The sequence below is a fragment of the Bufo gargarizans genome, unplaced genomic scaffold (assembly GCF_014858855.1).
Source record: "Bufo gargarizans isolate SCDJY-AF-19 unplaced genomic scaffold, ASM1485885v1 original_scaffold_2196_pilon, whole genome shotgun sequence".
In the NCBI taxonomy this organism is placed as follows: Eukaryota; Metazoa; Chordata; class Amphibia; order Anura; family Bufonidae; genus Bufo; species Bufo gargarizans.
Genome location: NW_025334682.1, coordinates 209,870 through 230,113, shown reverse-complemented (window position 1 = coordinate 230,113; position 20,244 = coordinate 209,870). Strand labels below are relative to the sequence as shown.

At 45.2% G+C, this 20,244-nt stretch overlaps 1 protein-coding gene across 1 annotated transcript in view; it reads right to left on the bottom strand.

Annotated features, from left to right (window-relative positions):
• The window catches only part of LOC122924066 (ras-related protein Rab-4A), a 114,991-nt gene that overhangs the window by 28,435 nt on the left and 66,312 nt on the right, over positions 1-20,244 (bottom strand). Inside the window, exons 4-5 of the mRNA XM_044274985.1 lie at positions 18,845-18,907; positions 15,092-15,246 (exon numbers count right to left, since the gene is read on the bottom strand). Of these exons, the coding sequence (XP_044130920.1) occupies positions 15,092-15,246; positions 18,845-18,907 (218 nt within the window). The remainder of the gene's footprint in view (positions 1-15,091; positions 15,247-18,844; positions 18,908-20,244) is intronic.

Genomic DNA, 20,244 nt, shown 5'->3' with positions numbered 1-20,244 from the left:
TTAACCCCTCAGGTGCCGCATTGGTGGCAGTGGCAGCTTCTGATTGGAGCCCCAGCAGTAGACGCTACTGAAACCCTGGCTGCCATAGTCCGCTCCCTGCTGCTGTGTGTACTATGCACAGGGCAGCAGGGACAGTGTGAAGTCCTATTCACCACAATAGAGCTCTATTAGGGTGAATAGACAAGGGATTAAAAGATCCCAGGTTCTAACCCCATAGGTGAAAAATAATTAAATAAACTGTAAAAACAATTAAATAAATAAATAAAATATTACATATCGCCATGTCTGAAAAGTCCAAATGCCGTAAAAGAAAAAAATTAAATAAAAACTGTGTGATTCGCCATTTTATTTGTCACCTTGTCCCCAAAAAATAGGATAGCACTGTTCGATTATGGCCCGGTCGTTCCATAAAATGTGGAATGCATGCAGCATTTTTTATTTTATTTTTTTGCATGGTATCGAGTATCACAATACTTTTTTATGGTATCGAAACAACCCTAATCTGTATCCTATGACAGCACCCATGAGAGGACCACCCATCCCAGAACAGAAAACCTGAGGAGATGAAAACATCCACACCCCTGCCACACCTCAGTGATCCGAAGCTTGCTTCACTCATCACTAGATGTCATCAATGAGAGGAGCTAGAACACAAGAACTTTACAGCCAGCACTAGTGCAGGGAAATGTGATTTTTTTTAATTAAAGATATGTGTGTGTAGCAGAGTTGTAAGGATGTAGTAACACTATGTGTATGTACACCAGTGCTGTGTGTGTATGTGTCGCAGACACATACTTAAAAATTATCTAGCAAAACAAGAAGCATGGCAGGACACAACAAAGCAATGACAGGAGACACATTTATTTGGATAGGTACTTTTAATGGGATGACCAGATGCACCATTGCTGAGGGTAAAAGGAACTGACTAAAACTACCCCCCCCCCCTCCTTACTGTACACCCAAAATTACTGACCTTGACCCCTGCACTTCAGTAAACCACATTCCCTTCAAAGAGGACCTAGAAAATATTTTTGGTAATTTTCTGTTGTCTAAACCAGAGGGGGTGTCTTATAAAGCAAAAAATATGGTATATGTCTAATGTCTGGCAGAAAACATCTTAGAACTTTTAAATACTTTTGGGGTGTGGTCACATACTACATAAAAACAATTAACATGTAAGTTTTACAGGGGGTTCAGACCTGAGCGTTCTGAAACGAGCGCTCTGTATGCGCGATTGTACGGGCGTTTACAATCGCGCATACAGAGACAGGCGTGCACACATTGTCGCGCGTTCCCGAATTTCTATGTGCGGGAACGCGCGACAAACGCCCCAAAAAAAGCTCAAGAACTTGTTTGAGCGTCGGGCGTTTTACAGCGCGATCGTACGCGCTGTAAAACGCCCAGGTGAGAACCATTCCCATAGGGAATCATTGGTTTCTCCGTGTTGAGCGTTTTACAGCACGTAGGAACGCGCTGTAAAACGCTCAGGTCTGAACCCAGGGTAAGGGTACTTTCACACTAGCGTTATTCTTTTCCGGTATTGAGTTCCGTCCTAGGGGCTCAATACTGGAAAAAAAAAACTGAGTTTTATCCTATTGCATTATGAATGGAGAGCAATCAGTTCAGTATGCATCAGGATGTCTTCAGTTCAGTCACTCTTACGGTATTTGGTCAGAAAAAAATACTGCAGCGGTATTTTCTCCGTCCAAAATTCCGGAGCACTTGCCGTTATTTTCCGGCATTATTTTCCATTGCAATGCATTTAATGCCAGACCTTTAAAAATGCAAAAAAATTTATTTTTTTAAATATACCGGATCAGTTTTTCCGGATGACACTAGAGAAATGGATCCGGTGTTTCAATGCATTTGTTAGACTGATCCGCATCTGGATCCGTCTACAAATGCTATCCGTTTGCACACCGATTTTCAGATCCGGCAGGCAGTTCCGGCGACGGAACTCCCTGCCGGATCTTCACAACGCAAGTGTGAAAGTACCCTTACTTTCCCTATGGCTATGACCGCACCCATGGGAGATTGTAATAGAAAACACAAAAAAATTAATAAATATATTGTGAATGAGGGACTACAGCCTACAATACTTCCCCCAAATCAAATCTGAATAAAAAAGGAGCTGCCACCTATAAGGTTTGCAAAAAAATTATGAGAGCTCAAAGTGGCTGCTTTAAACACAAAGAAATGTATGCCAAGTGGATGGTCTGCTTAGCCCATCTTGCAATAGATAACGTAGAGGTTTACAACCATTCCCCTTAACCTTATATTGCAATAAGTTTTCATCTTTTCTCCAACATGAATTTTAGGTTTAGTACAGAAGAAGGGCGATACTACATCCGGATTCATATGGAATCTACATAGAAGACTGATGGTTAATATATATATATAGGTTACGCAGCACAAAGACAAATAATGGCCCAAAAAATTTTGTGGACAACATCAAACCCCCTCAAAGGAAGCCAACTCAACATAGAGCAGATATATACCAAAAAAGTCTAAAATGGCAAAATAATCTTTATTAAATACATCTATAAAACATGAAATAAATAGAGACAAAATACATTAAAAATTAAAGTGCGGTATACACCTGAGGGACAATATAGTAGGTCTCTAAATGCAGAGCGGAGCACAATAGCTATACATCACTTAACCATCAAATGGTAGTCAATGGAAATAAATGAGGTATGCCCATGCACAGCCACTCTCCATACATTTCTATGGGGAAGATGGAAATAGCCAAGCCAGCCCTCGGCTATTTTCGTCGGCCCGATAGAAAATGAATGGAGAGTGGCTGCATGGGCAGGGCGCCCTCCTTCACCTGTGGGGCTCCATTCTCGATATAGCTGCGGGTCCCAGTGGCACCTATAAGACAATGGGGGTATATCCTAGCGATATGCCCCCATTGTCCATGATTAGACAACCCCTTTAACCCCTCTCTTAAAGAGACAACAAACAATAAGTAAAACCAGTCCTTACATAAAAACACACCCATGAGTGGGACAATCGCCTCAGGAGAACCGCACACCCTGGCGCCCCCAGATGAAGGTGTTGCCGAAACATGCGTCGGGGTGTGCGGTCCTCCTGAGGCGATTGTCCCACTCATGAGTGAGTATGTAAGGACTGGTTTTACTTATTGTTTGTTGTCTCTTTGAGAGAGGGGTTAAATGCATTTGATTATATAGACACAGGCCTTGACACTTTTATATACCGCATTAGTTTCCATTGATTACCATTTGGTTAAGTGATATATAGCTATTGTATTCCCCTCTGCATTGAGAGCCCTACTGTATTGTCCCCTCAGGTGTATACCGCAATCAAATTTTTTATGTATTTTGTCTCAATTTTTATTATGTTTTATATATGTACTTTTTAGACTGATGGTAGCTTGCACTTATAGTATTTCTTATTTATCTTAGGACAGACATGGTATGTTCAACATGGCTGGGAATGTTTAAAGAGAACCTGTTACCAAACCAAAAGAATTGAGATACATATATTCCTGTTGTCAGTAGTTGTGGCACCACATATATAATTCTGGAGTGACAGATGTGTGGCCAGTCACTTCTCTGTCACTACACTGCATCATCATTTCAGAAGGGATCGGAGTGAGACACCGCAGAGGAGCCCAGCAGCCACCGCCATTGCATAACAAGAGCCCAGCTGCTCAAGAGGATGCTGTCCCGTCTGAAGCTATGATGCAGCATGGTATCACAAGAACTGCAAATTCTGGCGAGATCATGCTGTAGCCTAATTCTCTGTGACGGAGATTGCCACAGTTGGGAGAAACCTCCCCTAGCAAAGAAAAGGAGTGGCTGTCCACACCTCTGAGGCTAGTTACTCTGGATTTACATATGTGGAGCTGCAACTATTGGGTAAAAATAACCCAAGGGGGAGGTACATATTCATAATAGCAACTATGCCAGGCTCAGGGAAGTAAGGTCAAAAGGGTTATATATGTATTGCAATTTTTTTTGGCTCAGTGACAAGGCATTATTAATGAAAGAGAAAACCCCAGTGGCTTTAGGGGCCAACCCATTGAAAATCGGTCTGTTACAGTCTTAGGATCTTTGGAGTCATCAAACTGCATGGTAGCATTTACAGCTTTCAATAAAAATGTCTGCATCTTCCACAGCTAATAAAGATAAAAAAAAGTCAAATTATCTTCATCCAAAGATTTGACAAAAAGATTTCCAACATGAAGGGGCGTTGTTCAGAATCAGAGACCCTAAAATAACCAGCAGAAATAATAGGCTGAGAAAAAAAGTTTTAAAGTCTAATATTGTCCACCAGATTTTCTTACACACGTCACACCAATTCTTAGCTTTAGCAGTTTTAACACCATGAAAAATGAACAAAGAAATCGTAAATATTAATGTCAAAATATAGGTACATCTCACCCCAAAAATGATTATCTCATCACTCAAACAATATCAGGGTGGAAGCTCTGTAGGTTTCTGATGGGTTGGCGCAAGCAGATTTCCCTGCTTCAGATACAATTCAGGCTCTTGAAAATTTACAGAAGTGATGCTGAGATCACCTGTGCCTATTCACTTGCCAAAGTCACAAGCAGACAGCATTCAAGCTCCAAGGAACACCAGACCAAGCCTGGAGGAAACTGCTAAGCAGAGCTGCAGCAGTTACCACAGTATGTACTGTGAGGAAGCAGACTGAAACTGAAGCAGAATGCACTCCCATATGGAGGACAGGAATTCTGAACTAAGGTGTGGAGGTGATGTGGATCCTTATATTTCCTCAGGTTTCCTGACCTGAGATGGGCAGCCCTCGCATGGGTGTGGTCATGTTCGCTGGAAAATAAGGCAACATGTATGTGGTCTGTATAAGTCGTCAAGAAAAAAAAACATTAGCGTTTTAGACTAGAACCTGAAACTTGCAAATGCACAGTAATATCTAGTTCAAAAGACTTGAAAAACTCCAGATCTCCATTAAAGTTTTTACCTTTGTAATCATTTTGGCAGTCAGTACAGTTTCTGTAGGTTTATGAATAATACATTATCATGTACAATATGCCTGAGCTACAGCTTAAAAATACATTTAAGGATGTACTGAGTGATAACTGCAAATATTAATCGCCCTGTGTGTTCTGAACAATCTTCTTCAGGATGTTTCCTAAATTTGATGTAAGCCAATACCATGCAGTTCTCTATGTCCCTACGAGTAGTTTGCATGCTGTCAGTGACATGCATGTTGCTGCATCTCTTGTGCCTAACATCTACATGTCAGTTGGAGGGGAGCTGCCAAGCAGACACTTTTCCTCCACTGAGGCCAGTGTTAAAACCAGGAGCAGACTGGCCATGGACCCTACAAAGAACCTTCCCGACAGGCCAATGCCCATGGGGACAAATGTGCCCTCCTCACCGACACTGGCCAGGTACATAAATAACTTATACTCTCTGTATAAATTAATGAAGGAGCATCACGTATAGAGATGAGCTAAATTTTTTTTTATAATACTGCATGGATATTAGTCTCCGTACGGTATTTGAATGTATGGGGTCCGATGAGCCGGAGTAAGGTATTCACAAAGTCATGCAAGACTTCGTTGAATAACTTCGGTAATTGATTTTTACAGTGAAAAACCTTGCAACCGAACTCCGCTTCGGTTCCAAGGTACCACTCGGAACCAAAGCAGAGATTTGAAGTGGTTTTTCACTGTAATAATCAATTACTGTCGCCATTCACCCTCATAGAACACAGGCCAGGAGCTCATTGCTCTCTGTGCTGCCATTCACCCTCAGACCACAGGCCAGGAGCTCATTGCTCTCTGTGCTGCCATTCACCCTCAGACCACAGGCCAGGAGCTCATTGCTCTCTGTGCTGCCAGTCACCCTCAGACCACAGACCAGGAACTCATTGCTCTCTGTGCTGCCAGTCACCCTCAGACCACAGACCAGGAACTCATTGCTCTCTGTGCTGCCAGTCACCCTCATAGACCACAGGCCAGGAACTCATTGCTCTCTGTGCTGCCAGTCACCCTCACAGACCACAGGCCAGTAGTTCATTGCTCTCTGTGCTGCCAGTCACCCTCAGACCACAGACCAGGAGCTCATTGCTCTCTGTGCTGCCAGTCACCCTCATAGACCACAGGCCAGGAGTTCATTGCTCTCTGTGCTGCCATTCACCCTCATAGAACACAGGCCAGGAAATCATTGCTCTCGGTGGCACTAGTCACCCTCATAGACCACAGGCCAGGAGCTCATTGCTCTCTGTGCTGCCATTCACCCTCATAGATCACAGGCCAGGAGCTCATTGCTCTCTGTGCTGCCATTCACCCTCATAGATCACAGGCCAGGAGCTCATTGCTCTCTGTGGCGCCAGTCACCCTCATAGACCACAGGCCAGGAGCTCATTGCTCTGTGCTGCCATTCACCCTCATAGACCACAGGCCAGGAGCTCATTGCTCTCTGTGCTGCCATTCACCCTCATAGATCACAGGCCAGGAGCTCATTGCTCTCTGTGCTGCCAGTCACCCTCACAGACCACAGGCCAGTAGTTCATTGCTCTCTGTGCTGCCAGTCACCCTCAGACCACAGACCAGGAGCTCATTGCTCTCTGTGCTGCCAGTCACCCTCATAGACCACAGGCCAGGAGTTCATTGCTCTCTGTGCTGCCATTCACCCTCATAGATCACAGGCCAGGAGCTCATTGCTCTCTGTGCTGCCAGTCACCCTCATAGACCACAGGCCAGTAGTTCATTGCTCTCTGTGCTGCCAGTCACCCTCAGACCACAGACCAGGAGCTCATTGCTCTCTGTGCTGCCAGTCACCCTCATAGACCACAGGCCAGGAGTTCATTGCTCTCTGTGCTGCCATTCACCCTCATAGAACACAGGCCAGGAAATCATTGCTCTCGGTGGCACTAGTCACCCTCATAGACCACAGGCCAGTAGTTCATTGCTCTCTGTGCTGCCAGTCACCCTCAGACCACAGGCCAGGAGCTCATTGCTCTCTGTGCTGCCATTCACCCTCATAGACCACAGGCCAGGAGCTCATTGCTCTCTGTGCTGCCATTCACCCTCATAGATCACAGGCCAGGAGCTCATTGCTCTCTGTGCTGCCAGTCACCCTCACAGACCACAGGCCAGTAGTTCATTGCTCTCTGTGCTGCCAGTCACCCTCAGACCACAGACCAGGAGCTCATTGCTCTCTGTGCTGCCAGTCACCCTCATAGACCACAGGCCAGGAGTTCATTGCTCTCTGTGCTGCCATTCACCCTCATAGAACACAGGCCAGGAAATCATTGCTCTCGGTGGCACTAGTCACCCTCATAGACCACAGGCCAGGAGCTCATTGCTCTCTGTGCTGCCATTCACCCTCATAGACCACAGGCCAGGAGCTCATTGCTCTCTGTGCTGCCATTCACCCTCATAGATCACAGGCCAGGAGCTCATTGCTCTCTGTGCTGCCAGTCACCCTCATAGACCACAGGCCAGGAGTTCATTGCTCTCTGTGCTGCCAGTCACCCTCATAGATCACAGGCCAGGAAATCATTGCTCTCTGTGGCACTAGTCACCCTCATAGACCACAGGCCAGGAGCTCATTGCTTTCTGTGGCGCCAGTCACCTTCACAGACCACAGGCCAGGAGTTCATTGCTCTCTGTGGCACTAGTCACCCTCATAGAACACAGGCCAGGAGTTCATTGCTCTCTGTGGCTCCAGTCACCCTCATAGACCACAGGCCAGGAGCTCATTGCTCTCTGTGCTGCTATTCACCCTCACAGACCACAGGCCAGGAGTTGATTGCTCTCGGTGGCACTAGTCGCCCTCACAGACCACAGGCCAGGAGCTCATTGCTCTCTGTGCTGCCAGTCACCCTCACAGACCACAGGCCAGGAGCTCATTGCTCTCTGTGGTGCTATTCACCCTCATAGACCACAGGCCAGGAGTTGATTGCTCTCGGTGGCACTAGTCGCCCTCATAGACCACAGGCCAGGAGCTCATTGCTCTCTGTGCTGCCAGTCACCCGCACAGACCACAGACCAGGAGCTCATTGCTCTCTGTGCTGCCAGTCACCCTCATAGACCACAGGCCAGGAGCTCATTGCTCTCTGTGCTGCCATTCACCCTCATAGACCACAGGCCAGGAGCTCATTGCTCTCTGTGCTGCCATTCACCCTCATAGATCACAGGCCAGGAGTTCATTGCTCTCAGTGGCACTAGTCACCCTCATAGAACACAGGCCAGGAGTTCATTGCTCTCTGTGGCTCCAGTCACCCTCATAGACCACAGGCCAGGAGCTCATTGCTCTCTGTGCTGCTATTCACCCTCATAGACCACAGGCCAGGAGTTGATTGCTCTCTGTGGCACTAGTCACCCTCATAGACCACAGGCCAGGAGCTCATTGCTCTCTGTGCTGCCAGTCACCCGCACAGACCACAGACCAGGAGCTCATTGCTCTCTGTGCTGCTATTCACCCTCATAGACCACAGGCCAGGAGTTGATTGCTCTCGGTGGCACTAGTCACCCTCACAGACCACAGGCCAGGAGCTCATTGCTCTCTGTGCTGCCAGTCACCCGCACAGACCACAGACCAGGAGCTCATTGCTCTCTGTGCTGCTATTCACCCTCATAGACCACAGGCCAGGAGTTGATTGCTCTCTGTGGCACTAGTCACCCTCAGACCACAGGCCAGGAGCTCATTGCTCTCTGTGCTGCCAGTCACCCTCAGACGACAGACCAGGAACTCATTGCTCTCTGTGCTGCCAGTCACCCTCATAGACCACAGGCCAGGAGTTCATTGCTCTCTGTGCTGCCATTCACCCTCATAGAACACAGGCCAGGAAATCATTGCTTTCTGTGGCGCCAGTCACCCTCACAGACCACAGGCCAGGAGTTCATTGCTCTCTGTGGCTCCAGTCACCCTCATAGACCACAGGCCAGGAGCTCATTGCTCTCTGTGCTGCCAGTCACCCTCATAGACCACAGACCAGGAACTCATTGCTCTCTGTGCTGCCAGTCACCCTCAGACCACAGACCAGGAGCTCATTGATCTCTTTGCTTCCATTCACTCTCATAGACCACAGACCAGGAACTCATTGCTCTATGTGCTGCCATTCACCCTCACAGACCACAGACCAGGAACTCATTGCTCTCTGTGCTGCCAGTCACCCTCACAGACCACAGGCCAGTAGTTCATTGCTCTCTGTGCTGCCATTCACCCTCATAGACCACAGGCCAGGAACTCATTGCTCTCTGTGGCGCCAGTCACCCTCACAGACCACAGGCCAGTAGTTCATTGCTCTCTGTGCTGCCATTCACCCTCACAGACCACAGGTCAGGAGTTCATTGCTCTCTGTGCTGCTATTCACCCTCATAGACCACAGGTCAGGAGCTCATTGCTCTCTGTGCTGCCAGTCACCCTCATAGACCACAGACCAGGAGCTCATTGATCTGTGCTGCCATTCACCCTCACAGACCACAGGCCAGGAGCTCATTGCTCTCTGTGGCGCCAGTCACCCTCATAGACCACAGGCCAGGAGCTCATTGCTCTCTGTGCTGCCAGTCACCCTCATAGACCACAGACCAGGAGCTCATTGCTCTGTGCTGTCATTCACCCTCACAGACCACAGGCCAGGAGCTCATTGCTCTCTGTGGCGCCAGTCACCCTCATAGACCACAGGCCAGGAGCTCATTGCTCTCTGTGCTGCCAGTCACCCTCATAGACCACAGGCCAGGAGCTCATTGCTCTCTGTGCTGCCAGTCACCCTCACAGACCACAGGCCAGGAGCTCATTGCTCTCTGTGGCGCCAGTCACCCTCATAGACCACAGGCCAGGAGCTCATTGTTCTCTGTGCTGCCAGTCACCCTCATAGACCACAGGTCAGGAGCTCATTGCTCTCTGTGCTGCCAGTCACCCTCATAGACCACAGGCCAGGAGCTCATTGCTCTCTGTGCTGCCAGTCACCCTCACAGACCACAGGCCAGTAGTTAATTGCTCTCTGTGCTGCCATTCACCCTGATAGAACACAGGCCAGGAGTTCAAACTGCAAACAATTAGTCATAGGATTAGGGTGGCCATACACATTTAATAGCTATCTCTCCAGGCTCCCCCATACACGACTTACTGTACCAACTAACAGGTTTCACTTTGGGTGTTATCCAGGCAGTCCACTGGTTTTTACCCTTTAACAGGGATCTGGTCTGCAGGGGAGCCACCAGGCCACTACTTCTTGAAATAGTCCACACAGGGGTCAGAGACACCAGTGGTGGATCCAGAGCCTGGTCTCGGGAGGGGCACAGTCTGTCAGACTGTCACAGGCACCGCCGAAGTTGTCTGCAACCCGTGAGGCGAGATCCTGTCCCTGTACCCGACTCCCACGCGGCATTCCTCTGTTCTGGACTTCCCGGGCCCGGAACTTGGTGGATGGGCCTAATTAAAACGGTGCCAGTGTATGTGAAGGGGCCCTGAAAAACGTATTAAAGAGGAACTTTCATGGGTCCAAACATTGTAAGATAACTATCTGTATATGCAGGGATCTTACTGCACTTAATATTATCCCTGGGCACTGCTCTGTTTGCCCGCTGTGGCCCCGTTACCTTCTCCCGTGCTCTATGGTAATTGCTACTAGCGGAACACCAGGGAGGAGTCTGCCCTGTTTCTCCCTGGGCGTTCCTTCTCCCTAGCTGTAGCGCTGTCCAAATTGCAGTGCAGAGCTCACAGCCTAGGAGTTTTTTTTTTCTCCCTGAAGGAACGCCCAGGGAGAAACAGGGCAGACTTCTCCCTGGTGTTCCGATAGTAGCAATTACAATACAGCGCAAAAGAAGGTAACGGGGCCACAGCGGGTGAACGGAGTGGCGCCCACTCTCTCACTATATTCTCGTGGGGGTCTATGGTGGCATTGTTTATAAGGGGGGCTATGGTGGCACTGGCATTGTTTATAAGGGGGGCTATGGCGGCACTGGGACAGTTTAAAAAGGGAGGCTATGGTGGCATTGATTCATACGCTTGCTGTGGTGGAACTGGTACAGGTCAAAAGTGGTGCTATGGTGGCACTAGTATGGTTTGGACAATGGTGGCACTGGTACGGTTCATAAGGTGGTTTATGGTGGCAACGGTTCAGTTTAAAAGGGGCTATGGTGGCACTGGTGTAGTTCATATGGGGGCCTATGGTGGCACAAGTGTAGTTCATAAGGGTTACTATGGTGACACTGGTACTATTCCTAAGGGGGGGTATGGTGGCACTGGAACAGTTTATAAGGGGGTGAACCCTGGGGGCACACATAGCAGCAGAGCAAACAACAGGCATACTTCATAAGGTAAGCTTAAAGTGTACCTAATCTTTAAAATGTACCTGCTAAAGCCTGGCATACATGGGCACAGGCAGGAGGGCAATTTCTCATGCGAGCTGCTGCCCTGCACTTGCTCTGCTAATAGCTGGCATTTTATGGCGCTAAATTTATTTTATTTTTTATCCCTGTTTGATTAGGTTATTTATGGGACATTTCATTTCTTTGTTTGTGGGTGAAAAGAGGCTGAGGGCAGGGAGCAGCCAATGTAAGTAGAGGGAGGAGCCATGTGTGGGTAGTGGGAGGGACCAGGTGTGGGTAGCGGAAGGGGCTAGGAAGAGGACAGGCCCAACTCAGATTTTTGCTATGGGGCCCAATGATTTCTATGTGTGTATCCAATGGGGAGAAAGCCACTGCTAGATACTTCCGATAGCAGCTTATCTCCCTGGGGAACAAAGATTAGGCAAAAATATTTATTTTCAGATGATGTAGAGGGAGACTTGGGAGCACCCATATATATTAAGCTGTCGGCTGAACTGTCATTCTCAGCAGGTTAGGGCAATAAAAAACAAATGTGTACGGGGGCTTTTACAGGTGATGGCCCCCATGTATTACTAGCTGCACATGTGTAGGGAACGGCAAATACAGGCAGCTACTAATTGACATTATTAAACCATCTGTGCAAATGTCCCACGGTTTAACATGCCTAATTTCTTCATTGAAAATTGCAGGCAATGCATTCATAACTTCTAGAAGGAATAATAAATGAATGGCTCAACACAGTGATAAGAATAGATGCTCAAGAATTGTTATTAAATGGAGAAATCAAGTAGTTACTATAGCAGACATGTCAGAAGAGATTACATCTAATCTTTAAAGGGATTTTCAGAAATTGTAATCCAGAGCACAGGTCATTAGTATCATATAGATTGGGGTCTGACAGCAAAGTAGTGCAGCTTCTTCTAGGCCAGTGATGGCACGTTCATCCATCACATGGCCTAGGAGCAGTTCTGTCGCATTCGGGCTGAGCGCAATACCAAGTACAGCCGCTATAAAATGTATGGTGCTGTACTTAGTAAGCAGTTAGAAGGCCGCAGCACTCACAGGAGCATCAGTGCCTTCTCAAGCAGCTGATCGGCAGGGGTCCCGGGTGTCTGACTCTGACCGATCAGATACTGATAACCTATCTTGAGGATGGGTCATCAGTTATAAAATAAGTAACACTCATACAATGTTATTTAATGTGGTTTGATCCATAACTACATATAGTTGCTTTCAAAATGATGTTTACTGCTCTTTGAAACAAGAAGTATCTTAGGCTCTGTACACATCTGCGACGTGGGTTAAGCTGAACTTTTTAGTAAAAAATGCCCAAATCTGTGTTGGAATTACCCAACAATGTAGATACAAGATGCCTCAGCTCTAACTGAAAGAGAATATTGTTTAACTCAAATTCAGTAATAAATAAAGAAAAAAAATGTACATCACTCAACATTTTGTGTTAAAGGTGAAATTCTAGAAAAGCATAACCCCTTTCATAACACAACTGTTTTTTCACAAGGCCAAATTTAGCTAATTTGACATGTCACTTTATGTGGTAATAAGCTAGGAATGCTTTCACTTATCCAAGCTATTCTGAGAATGTTTTCTCATGACACATAATACATCATGTCAGTGGTGCATTTGAGTCGATATGTTTTACCTTATATTTTCTAAGTTTGAATTTCCCTGCTTTTATGACAGATTGACACACCATAAAATAGTTAACAAAATTCACCTATGTCTACTTTATGTTGGCATCATTTTGTCAATGTGATTTTTGTTTTTGTTTTTTTAAGGCTACTTTCACACTAGTGGCACAAAGTTTGTACGATCAGTTTTGAATAATTTTCAGGGGTGTACTTTACAAAATGTGTAAGCCCCGTAAAGTTACTTCATTACTGAATTGGTCTTTAAAAGTGGGTATTGGAAATAATTTAAAAAATTGTTTCAAAAATTCTAAAGTTAATGTCTAAGGCTACTTTCACACTAGCGGCAGGGACCTCAGGCAAGCTGTTCCGTCGGGTGAACAGCCTGTTGGATCCGTCCTGCGGCTAGTGACCGTGCACCTCCGGACTGCAGCTCCGTCCCCATCGTCTATAATGGGGGCGGAGTTCCGGCCAAGGCATGGCAGCGCGGCAAGAGGCTGCCGGAATAAATGTCGGACATGTTGTAGCTTTATTCCAGCAGCCTCTCGCTGTGCCTCGCCTAACTCCGCCCCCGCCATAGTCAATGGGGACGGAGTGGCAGTCTGGAGGCACACGGTCACTAGTAGCAGGACGGACCCGACAGGCTGTTCACCCAACGGAACAGCCTACCGGAGGTCCGTGCCGCTGGTGTGAAAGTAGCCTTAGACATTAACTTAGAATTTTTTTTAACAATTCTTTTAATTATTTCCAATACCCACTTTAAAGGACCAATTCAGTAATTAAGTCACTTTACGGGGCTTACACATTTTGTAAATTACACCCCTGAAAATCATTCAAAACTGATCTTACAAACTTTGTTAACCCCCTTAGATATTGCACAAGAATTTAAAGAAAATGGAGGTGACATTTAAAAATGTGACTTTTTGCAGATTTCTATTTAAATAATTTTTTTCCTGTAACGCAGCAAGGGTTAACAGCAAAATAAACATCAATATTTATTACCCCGATTCTGCAGTTTACAGAAATACCCCATATGTATATTTAAACTGCTGTTTGGGCACAGTGCAGGGTTCAGAAGAGAAAGAGCACATGTGCATTTTAGGCCTAGTTTGGGGATTTATACAACCCTGGCCGACAACAGCAGAGGCTCTGAGGTGAAATAAAAATAGAAACCCCCAAGAAATGACCCCATTTTAGAAACTATACCCTTCAAAATATTTACCAAGGCAGGAAGTGAACATTTTTACCCCCAGGTGTTTAGCAAATATTAATTCACAGCAGATGGTGCAAAGTGAACAATGCAAGTTTTCCACAGATATACCAATTAAGTGCTGAATATGTTGTGCCAAAAGTATGCCAGTCTGAAAAGCAAGCCCTCTTTTTATTACACTGTGCTTACTGGTTTTATAGAGACCCTTTCATGTGGCCTTAATCTTTTGCCTGGACATACAACAGAACTCAGGAGGAAAGGAGAACAAGCACATATGCAGCGATTTACGTATCTTGTTCTGAAAAGTAGAGGCTCTGGGGGGGGGGGGAAATTAAATGGAACCCCCAAGAAGTTACACAGTTTTACAAATTACACCCTTCAAGGTATTTTTTAAGGAGTAAAGTAAGCATTTTAATGCCACACTAATTGAATTGATAGGCGGGTTCCACTGGATAGGAAAAGGCCATAAAAACATGGACGTAAGCTGCTGTATGGGCAACATACAACAAACAAAAAAAGGGAATGAGCGCCATTTGGCTTTCAGAACATAAGTTTTTCTGGAATGGTTTTCGGGGTACTGTAGATGTCACTGTTATAGGGGATACTGTCGATATTTTTTAACGTCACACACAAATATTAAATGAAACAGATTAAATATACCTGTGCAATGCCGGGTCCTTCTGCTATTTTTTTTTTAAATAAAGACCCATTGAAAAAATTATTTTTAGCACAAAATAAGTACAATGCAATAATAAATAAATACAATTGCCCCAAAAGTGTACACAGCCTTTAAGTATTTAGGTTATATCTTGTAAGTGGTTGGGGAAATGAAACCTACTGTACCTGTCATTTTCTGTAATAGTGTCCACTACAGAACCACTGTAGTAATAGTCTCCTCTAATTTTACACATAAATTAAAAAAATTTAATTGTTGCTCACCATTTTCTTGTGCAAATCGAGACGCTTCCAAAAATGTAACTTCACGGTCGACATCTAAGTCTTTTTTGTTCCCACAAAGGATTATTACAATGTTTTGACTAGCCAGCATTCGAGCATCTGTTAGCCAGTTGGTAAGGGCATTGTAAGTTTCTCGACTGTATTTGGAAATAGAAAAATATGATATGGTATATATATTTATTGAAAGTGATCTGTTAAAGGGGTATTCCGGTTCTCTGAATTGGGTCTATCTTGAAAGCATTGCGCAGGTTTTACAAAAGTCTAATATACTGTAATAAAACTTTTATGCACTGCTCTATAATAATATTTACTTACCGTATTTTTCGTCCTATAAGATGCACCGGACCATAAGAGGAGAACAATAAAAAAAAATGTTTTTTTCATTACATCTCAGGTCAGACCACCAATGTTAATAAGACCCCAATAAGACCTCAGCTCAGACACCAATGTGAATGATTCCCAATCATACCTCAGATAAGAGCCTGATGCCTCTCTTCAGCCCCCAGCTGCCTAAAATCAGCGCCCATTTTTTGTCACCAGCCTCCAGAAGTGATATTTCAGCCCCATCAGCCTCATATGGAATAAAATAAAATAATCACTTACCTCTCTTGCTCTGGACGCCGCCACTCCTCACGCTCCATCTTCCTCCTCTTCCGTCTGCTGTGCTATGAATTTGCGCGCACAGCGTGAGGTCACAGCGCGCCCTCACACTGTGTGCATCGTTCACAGCCGACAGCCGAGGACCAGGAAGCGGTGAGTACAGAGCCTTCACAGCTTCCCGGTCCTCCTCCGGTAGTAATGAAGCGCATCCATAATGGAAGGGCTTCATTAGTATTTGCCCCATAAGACGCATTTTCCCCCCCACTTTTTTTTTTTGGGGGGGGGGGATGCGTCTTCTGGGGCGCAAAATACATTACCTCTTAGCCTCCCTCTGCCTTGTTTACACTAATGCACCCCTTAGCTACGAACTGTCTGCTCTCTCTTGCTGCTGGTTGATCATGTTCAGTTTCTCTGCTCTGTGTCTAGTCCCAGCTCTGTGAAGTGCATTCTTTTGAACCTTAGACTGTGTCAGGTTGGGGCTTCTCTGCTCTGAACTTCCTGTCTGCTGAAACACAGAGCTGTCAGCTTATCCTACAAGGCATGTAAGGGAGCTATGCTCAAAACCTGAATAAAATGGACCTGTTTCATTGAATACAAGACTATGCATCCGTTCCTTTCGTATGCGGTTGTATTAAATCGAAACGGAACAAACCGGATCCGGCAATAAAATCATTGAAAGTCAATGGGTGACGGATCCGGCACCATTAACTTACATTGATTTTCATGCTGGATCCGATTTGTTCCGTTTCACAGACACAAAACTCAACCAAATGGAACTGAGATCCTGGTCAGTTTTGTCCCCACTGACAATAAATGAGGACAACACTGAACTGTTTTGGTCCAGTTTTGAGATCCTCTTCTGGATCTCAAAACCGGAAAGTCAAAAGCCTAAGCTTTGGTTTTGTTGTGGATTTTTCAGTTTCTTTTGTCAGCTTGCCTATGTAGATCTTGATCAGTGTCAATTGATCTTTCGTTATCTGCTTCATCTGTTGATTGAGTTTCAAATTGCTTTCTATGTCTTAATGATGATATGTTTCTGCATTTTACATAGCTGTCTGTATTTGTCTGTTTCTGTATTACTATGTGTCTGTCAATCTGTCTGAGCCTGTCTGTCTTGCTTGAAGATCTCATACTAAATCCCGTGCACAGTGACGCATGATGTCACACCGGCAGGTGTGATGACGTCATCACGGGGCGTGTGAGAAGTCGCGCTGGATGCAATTTTTGCATACTTTGTCCAGCTCAAGCTGACATGTATCAGGTTAGTTTAAACAGGTTGTCCAGGTTCAGAGCGGATCCCGGACATATGTCCAATGACGTCACTGGCACTAACGGGCAGGCTTTAGAGCTGCCCTAGCCTGCAAAATGGCTAGAGAAGTAGTAAAGTCCACTCATCAGTGCCAGTGATGTCACTGGCAACACTGAAAATACAAACAAACAAGCCCTTGCCCTGCGCAATCCAGCCCGGACAACCCCTTTAAGTGCACCACATACACACCAACGCTACAAGAGTTGAAAAGAAGTTATAGAACCGGAATACCGCTTTGAACAGTATGGTACAAACATCTGTATTATAACTTGTATTATATGAATCCCTGCTATTTCTATTGTTTACACTGGAATGCGGTCCTACTTAGTGACAAACAGTCTTCGATGTATCAGTGTGCATACAGAGATGGCAGCTGTCAATCACTGTTTAGTATCACCCTCTCTATTCACTGCTATGGGACTTCTGAAAATATTAATAACAGTGGATAAAGAATGCTGTATGTCCCCTATCTGTGAGACATTTATGGCATATCCTATTGATAATGCCATTAATGTCCTAGATGGGAATACCCCTTTGGGACTTGCCCCTCTCATACATTGGGGGAATATTGCTAGGTTATGCTCCCAATGTCTGATAAGTGCGGGTCCCATGCCTATCTATAGAATGGAGCCTGCAAAGTGAAGGAAGGGAGCACAACGCATGCCCCACCGCCCTCCATTTATTTGTATGGGACAGCCGAATATAGCGGGGCAGCGTGCTTGGCTATTTTCAAAAGTCCCATTAAAATGAATGTGAAAGCACACCGCACATGCGCAGTCACCGTTCCATTCTTTCTATTGGGGCTGACGAAAAATAGATATTTTTGTCAGCCCTATAGAAATGAATGGAGGGCGCCGCGTGCCCTCCTTTACTTTGCAAGTTCCATTCTATAGATAGGTGCGGGCCCCAAAGTTGGGACCCACACCTAGCAGCCATTGGGGGCATATGTTAGCGATATGACCAATTGTATAAGATAGGGCTCCTTAAAGCAAGTCCTTTATTTTATTTTTTACTTTTAAATGGAGTTTCTGTACTTAAACCTCAGGATAGAGTATCAATATCACATTAGTCGGGGTCTAACACACCATATCCCCACCAATCAGCTGTTTCTGCAGTTGTCAGTGACAGAAACTACACAATGGACAGAACTTGAAGCACCAGGGTCCATCCACTGTGTAGTGGCTGTGCCACTGCAGGTCGGCTCCCATGCAAGTGAATGGGATCTGAGCTGTCGCTGGAAACTACACGGTGAACACAGCGTTCTAGCCACTGTATAATTTCTGCCATTGTCATTTGTAGCATCATTCACATGAGACAAAGCTGCCTAGCGTGTGGCTCTCTAAGAGACAGATTTCTTTAAATTGGGCAATAAAATTGTGTAAAATAAAAGGGTTTTTCCAAGATTTTTTAACTGATGACTTATTCTCTGGATAGATCATAAGTATCTGATCAGTAGGGGTCTGACACCCAAGACTCCTTGCTGATCAGCTGTTTCAGAAGGCGTCGGCATGGTGTACTGTATAGAGGCTGTGTTATGCATAGCTGCTCCACTCCATTTACTCCAATGGTGCTGAAATGCGCCTAAGCCATATGACCAATGAATGCGACATCACATAGCCTAGGCAAAGCTGCGAGAAGGAAGGGGCACTACTGCAAGATCGTCGGGGTTCCCGAGTGTCAGACCCCCACCAATCAGGTACTGAGGACCTATCCAGATGATAAATCATCAGTTAAAATATCCCACAAAACCTCTTTAATACACAGACGCAGGTTCTTCTTTAACTAGTTAAAAGTCCTTAGGTGGATAAAAAAAATTCACGTATTACCTTGTTATGTCATAAACAAGTAAAGCACCAGCAGCTCCTCTGTAATAGCTCCGAGTAACAGACCTTTTAAAGAGATACAGGATTTAGGCTACAAAAATAATTTGTGGTGACATTTCATAACAGGCAGCATGGTCATGTTGTCAGTATATTACAAAGAAGGTTTATACAACTGGTAACTGAATCTTCAAAAAGAAGGAAAAAAAAAAAAACATTGCACATGCGTTATTTTAACCCTTTCAGGACCAGGCCAATGATTGCAAATCTGACGTGTCAGTGTATGTGGTAGTAACTTTGAAACACTTACTTATACAAGCCATTCAGAGATTTTATTCTCATGACACATCGTACTTGGTTAGTGGTATATTTGAGTTGATGGTTTTCAAGTTTATAAAAAAAATTAAAATTGTCAAAAACTTTGAAAATTTTCCAATTTGAAAATTTTAATTTCTATGCTTTTATGACCGATAGTGATAACTCCTAAAATAGTTTATTACTTAAAGGGGTTGTCTGGGTTCAGAGCTTAACCTGGACATACCCATAATTTCACCCAGGCAGCCCTGCTGATGTTAGCATGGGAGCATTTAATGCTCCGATGCTCTCCCCCATGCCCTGCGCTGGATCGCGCAGGGCAAGCGTTTTTTTTATTTACAATAACACTGCCGGGCGGAGGCTTCAGTCCAGCAGCGTGTTCGGCGATGTTGCTGGCTCTGATGGGCGGGCTTTAGCCCTGCCCTAGCCGTTTTACAGGCTAGGGCAGCGCTAAAGCCCACCCTTCAAATTTCGGTGACGTCACCGGGCTCACTGCTGGGTGGAAGTCTCCGACTGGCAGCCCTATGGAGAACCCGATTCATCACTGGAACTCCAGAAAATGCTTTTGCCCTGCGTGATTCAGGGCAAAGGAGAGCATAGGAGCATGAACTGCTCCGAGGCTCAAGTCAGGGAGGCTGCCTGTGTGAAAATAGGCATAAGTGCAGGTTCAGCTCTGAACCCGGACAACCCCTTTACAATTCACCAAATGTTTTTATGTTGGCATCATTTTGTAAATGTCATTTTATTATTTTTTAGGACATTAGAAGGTTTTGAATTTTTGAAGCAACTTTACAAATTTTTAAGAAAATGTCCAAAACCCACTTTTTTAAAGGCTAATTCAGTTATAAAGTCACTTTGTGGGGCTTACATAACATACACTACCCATAAATGACCCCTTTTAGAAACTAGACCAATCACATTATTCAAAACGGATTTTTTTTACAAAACTTTGTTAAATCTTTAAAGTGGCAGATGAGGTTTAACACTGATAAATGTAAAGTTATGCACATGGGAAGGAAAAATGCAAGTCACCAGTACATACTAAATGGTAAAACACTCGGTAACACTGACATGGAAAAGGATCTAGGAAT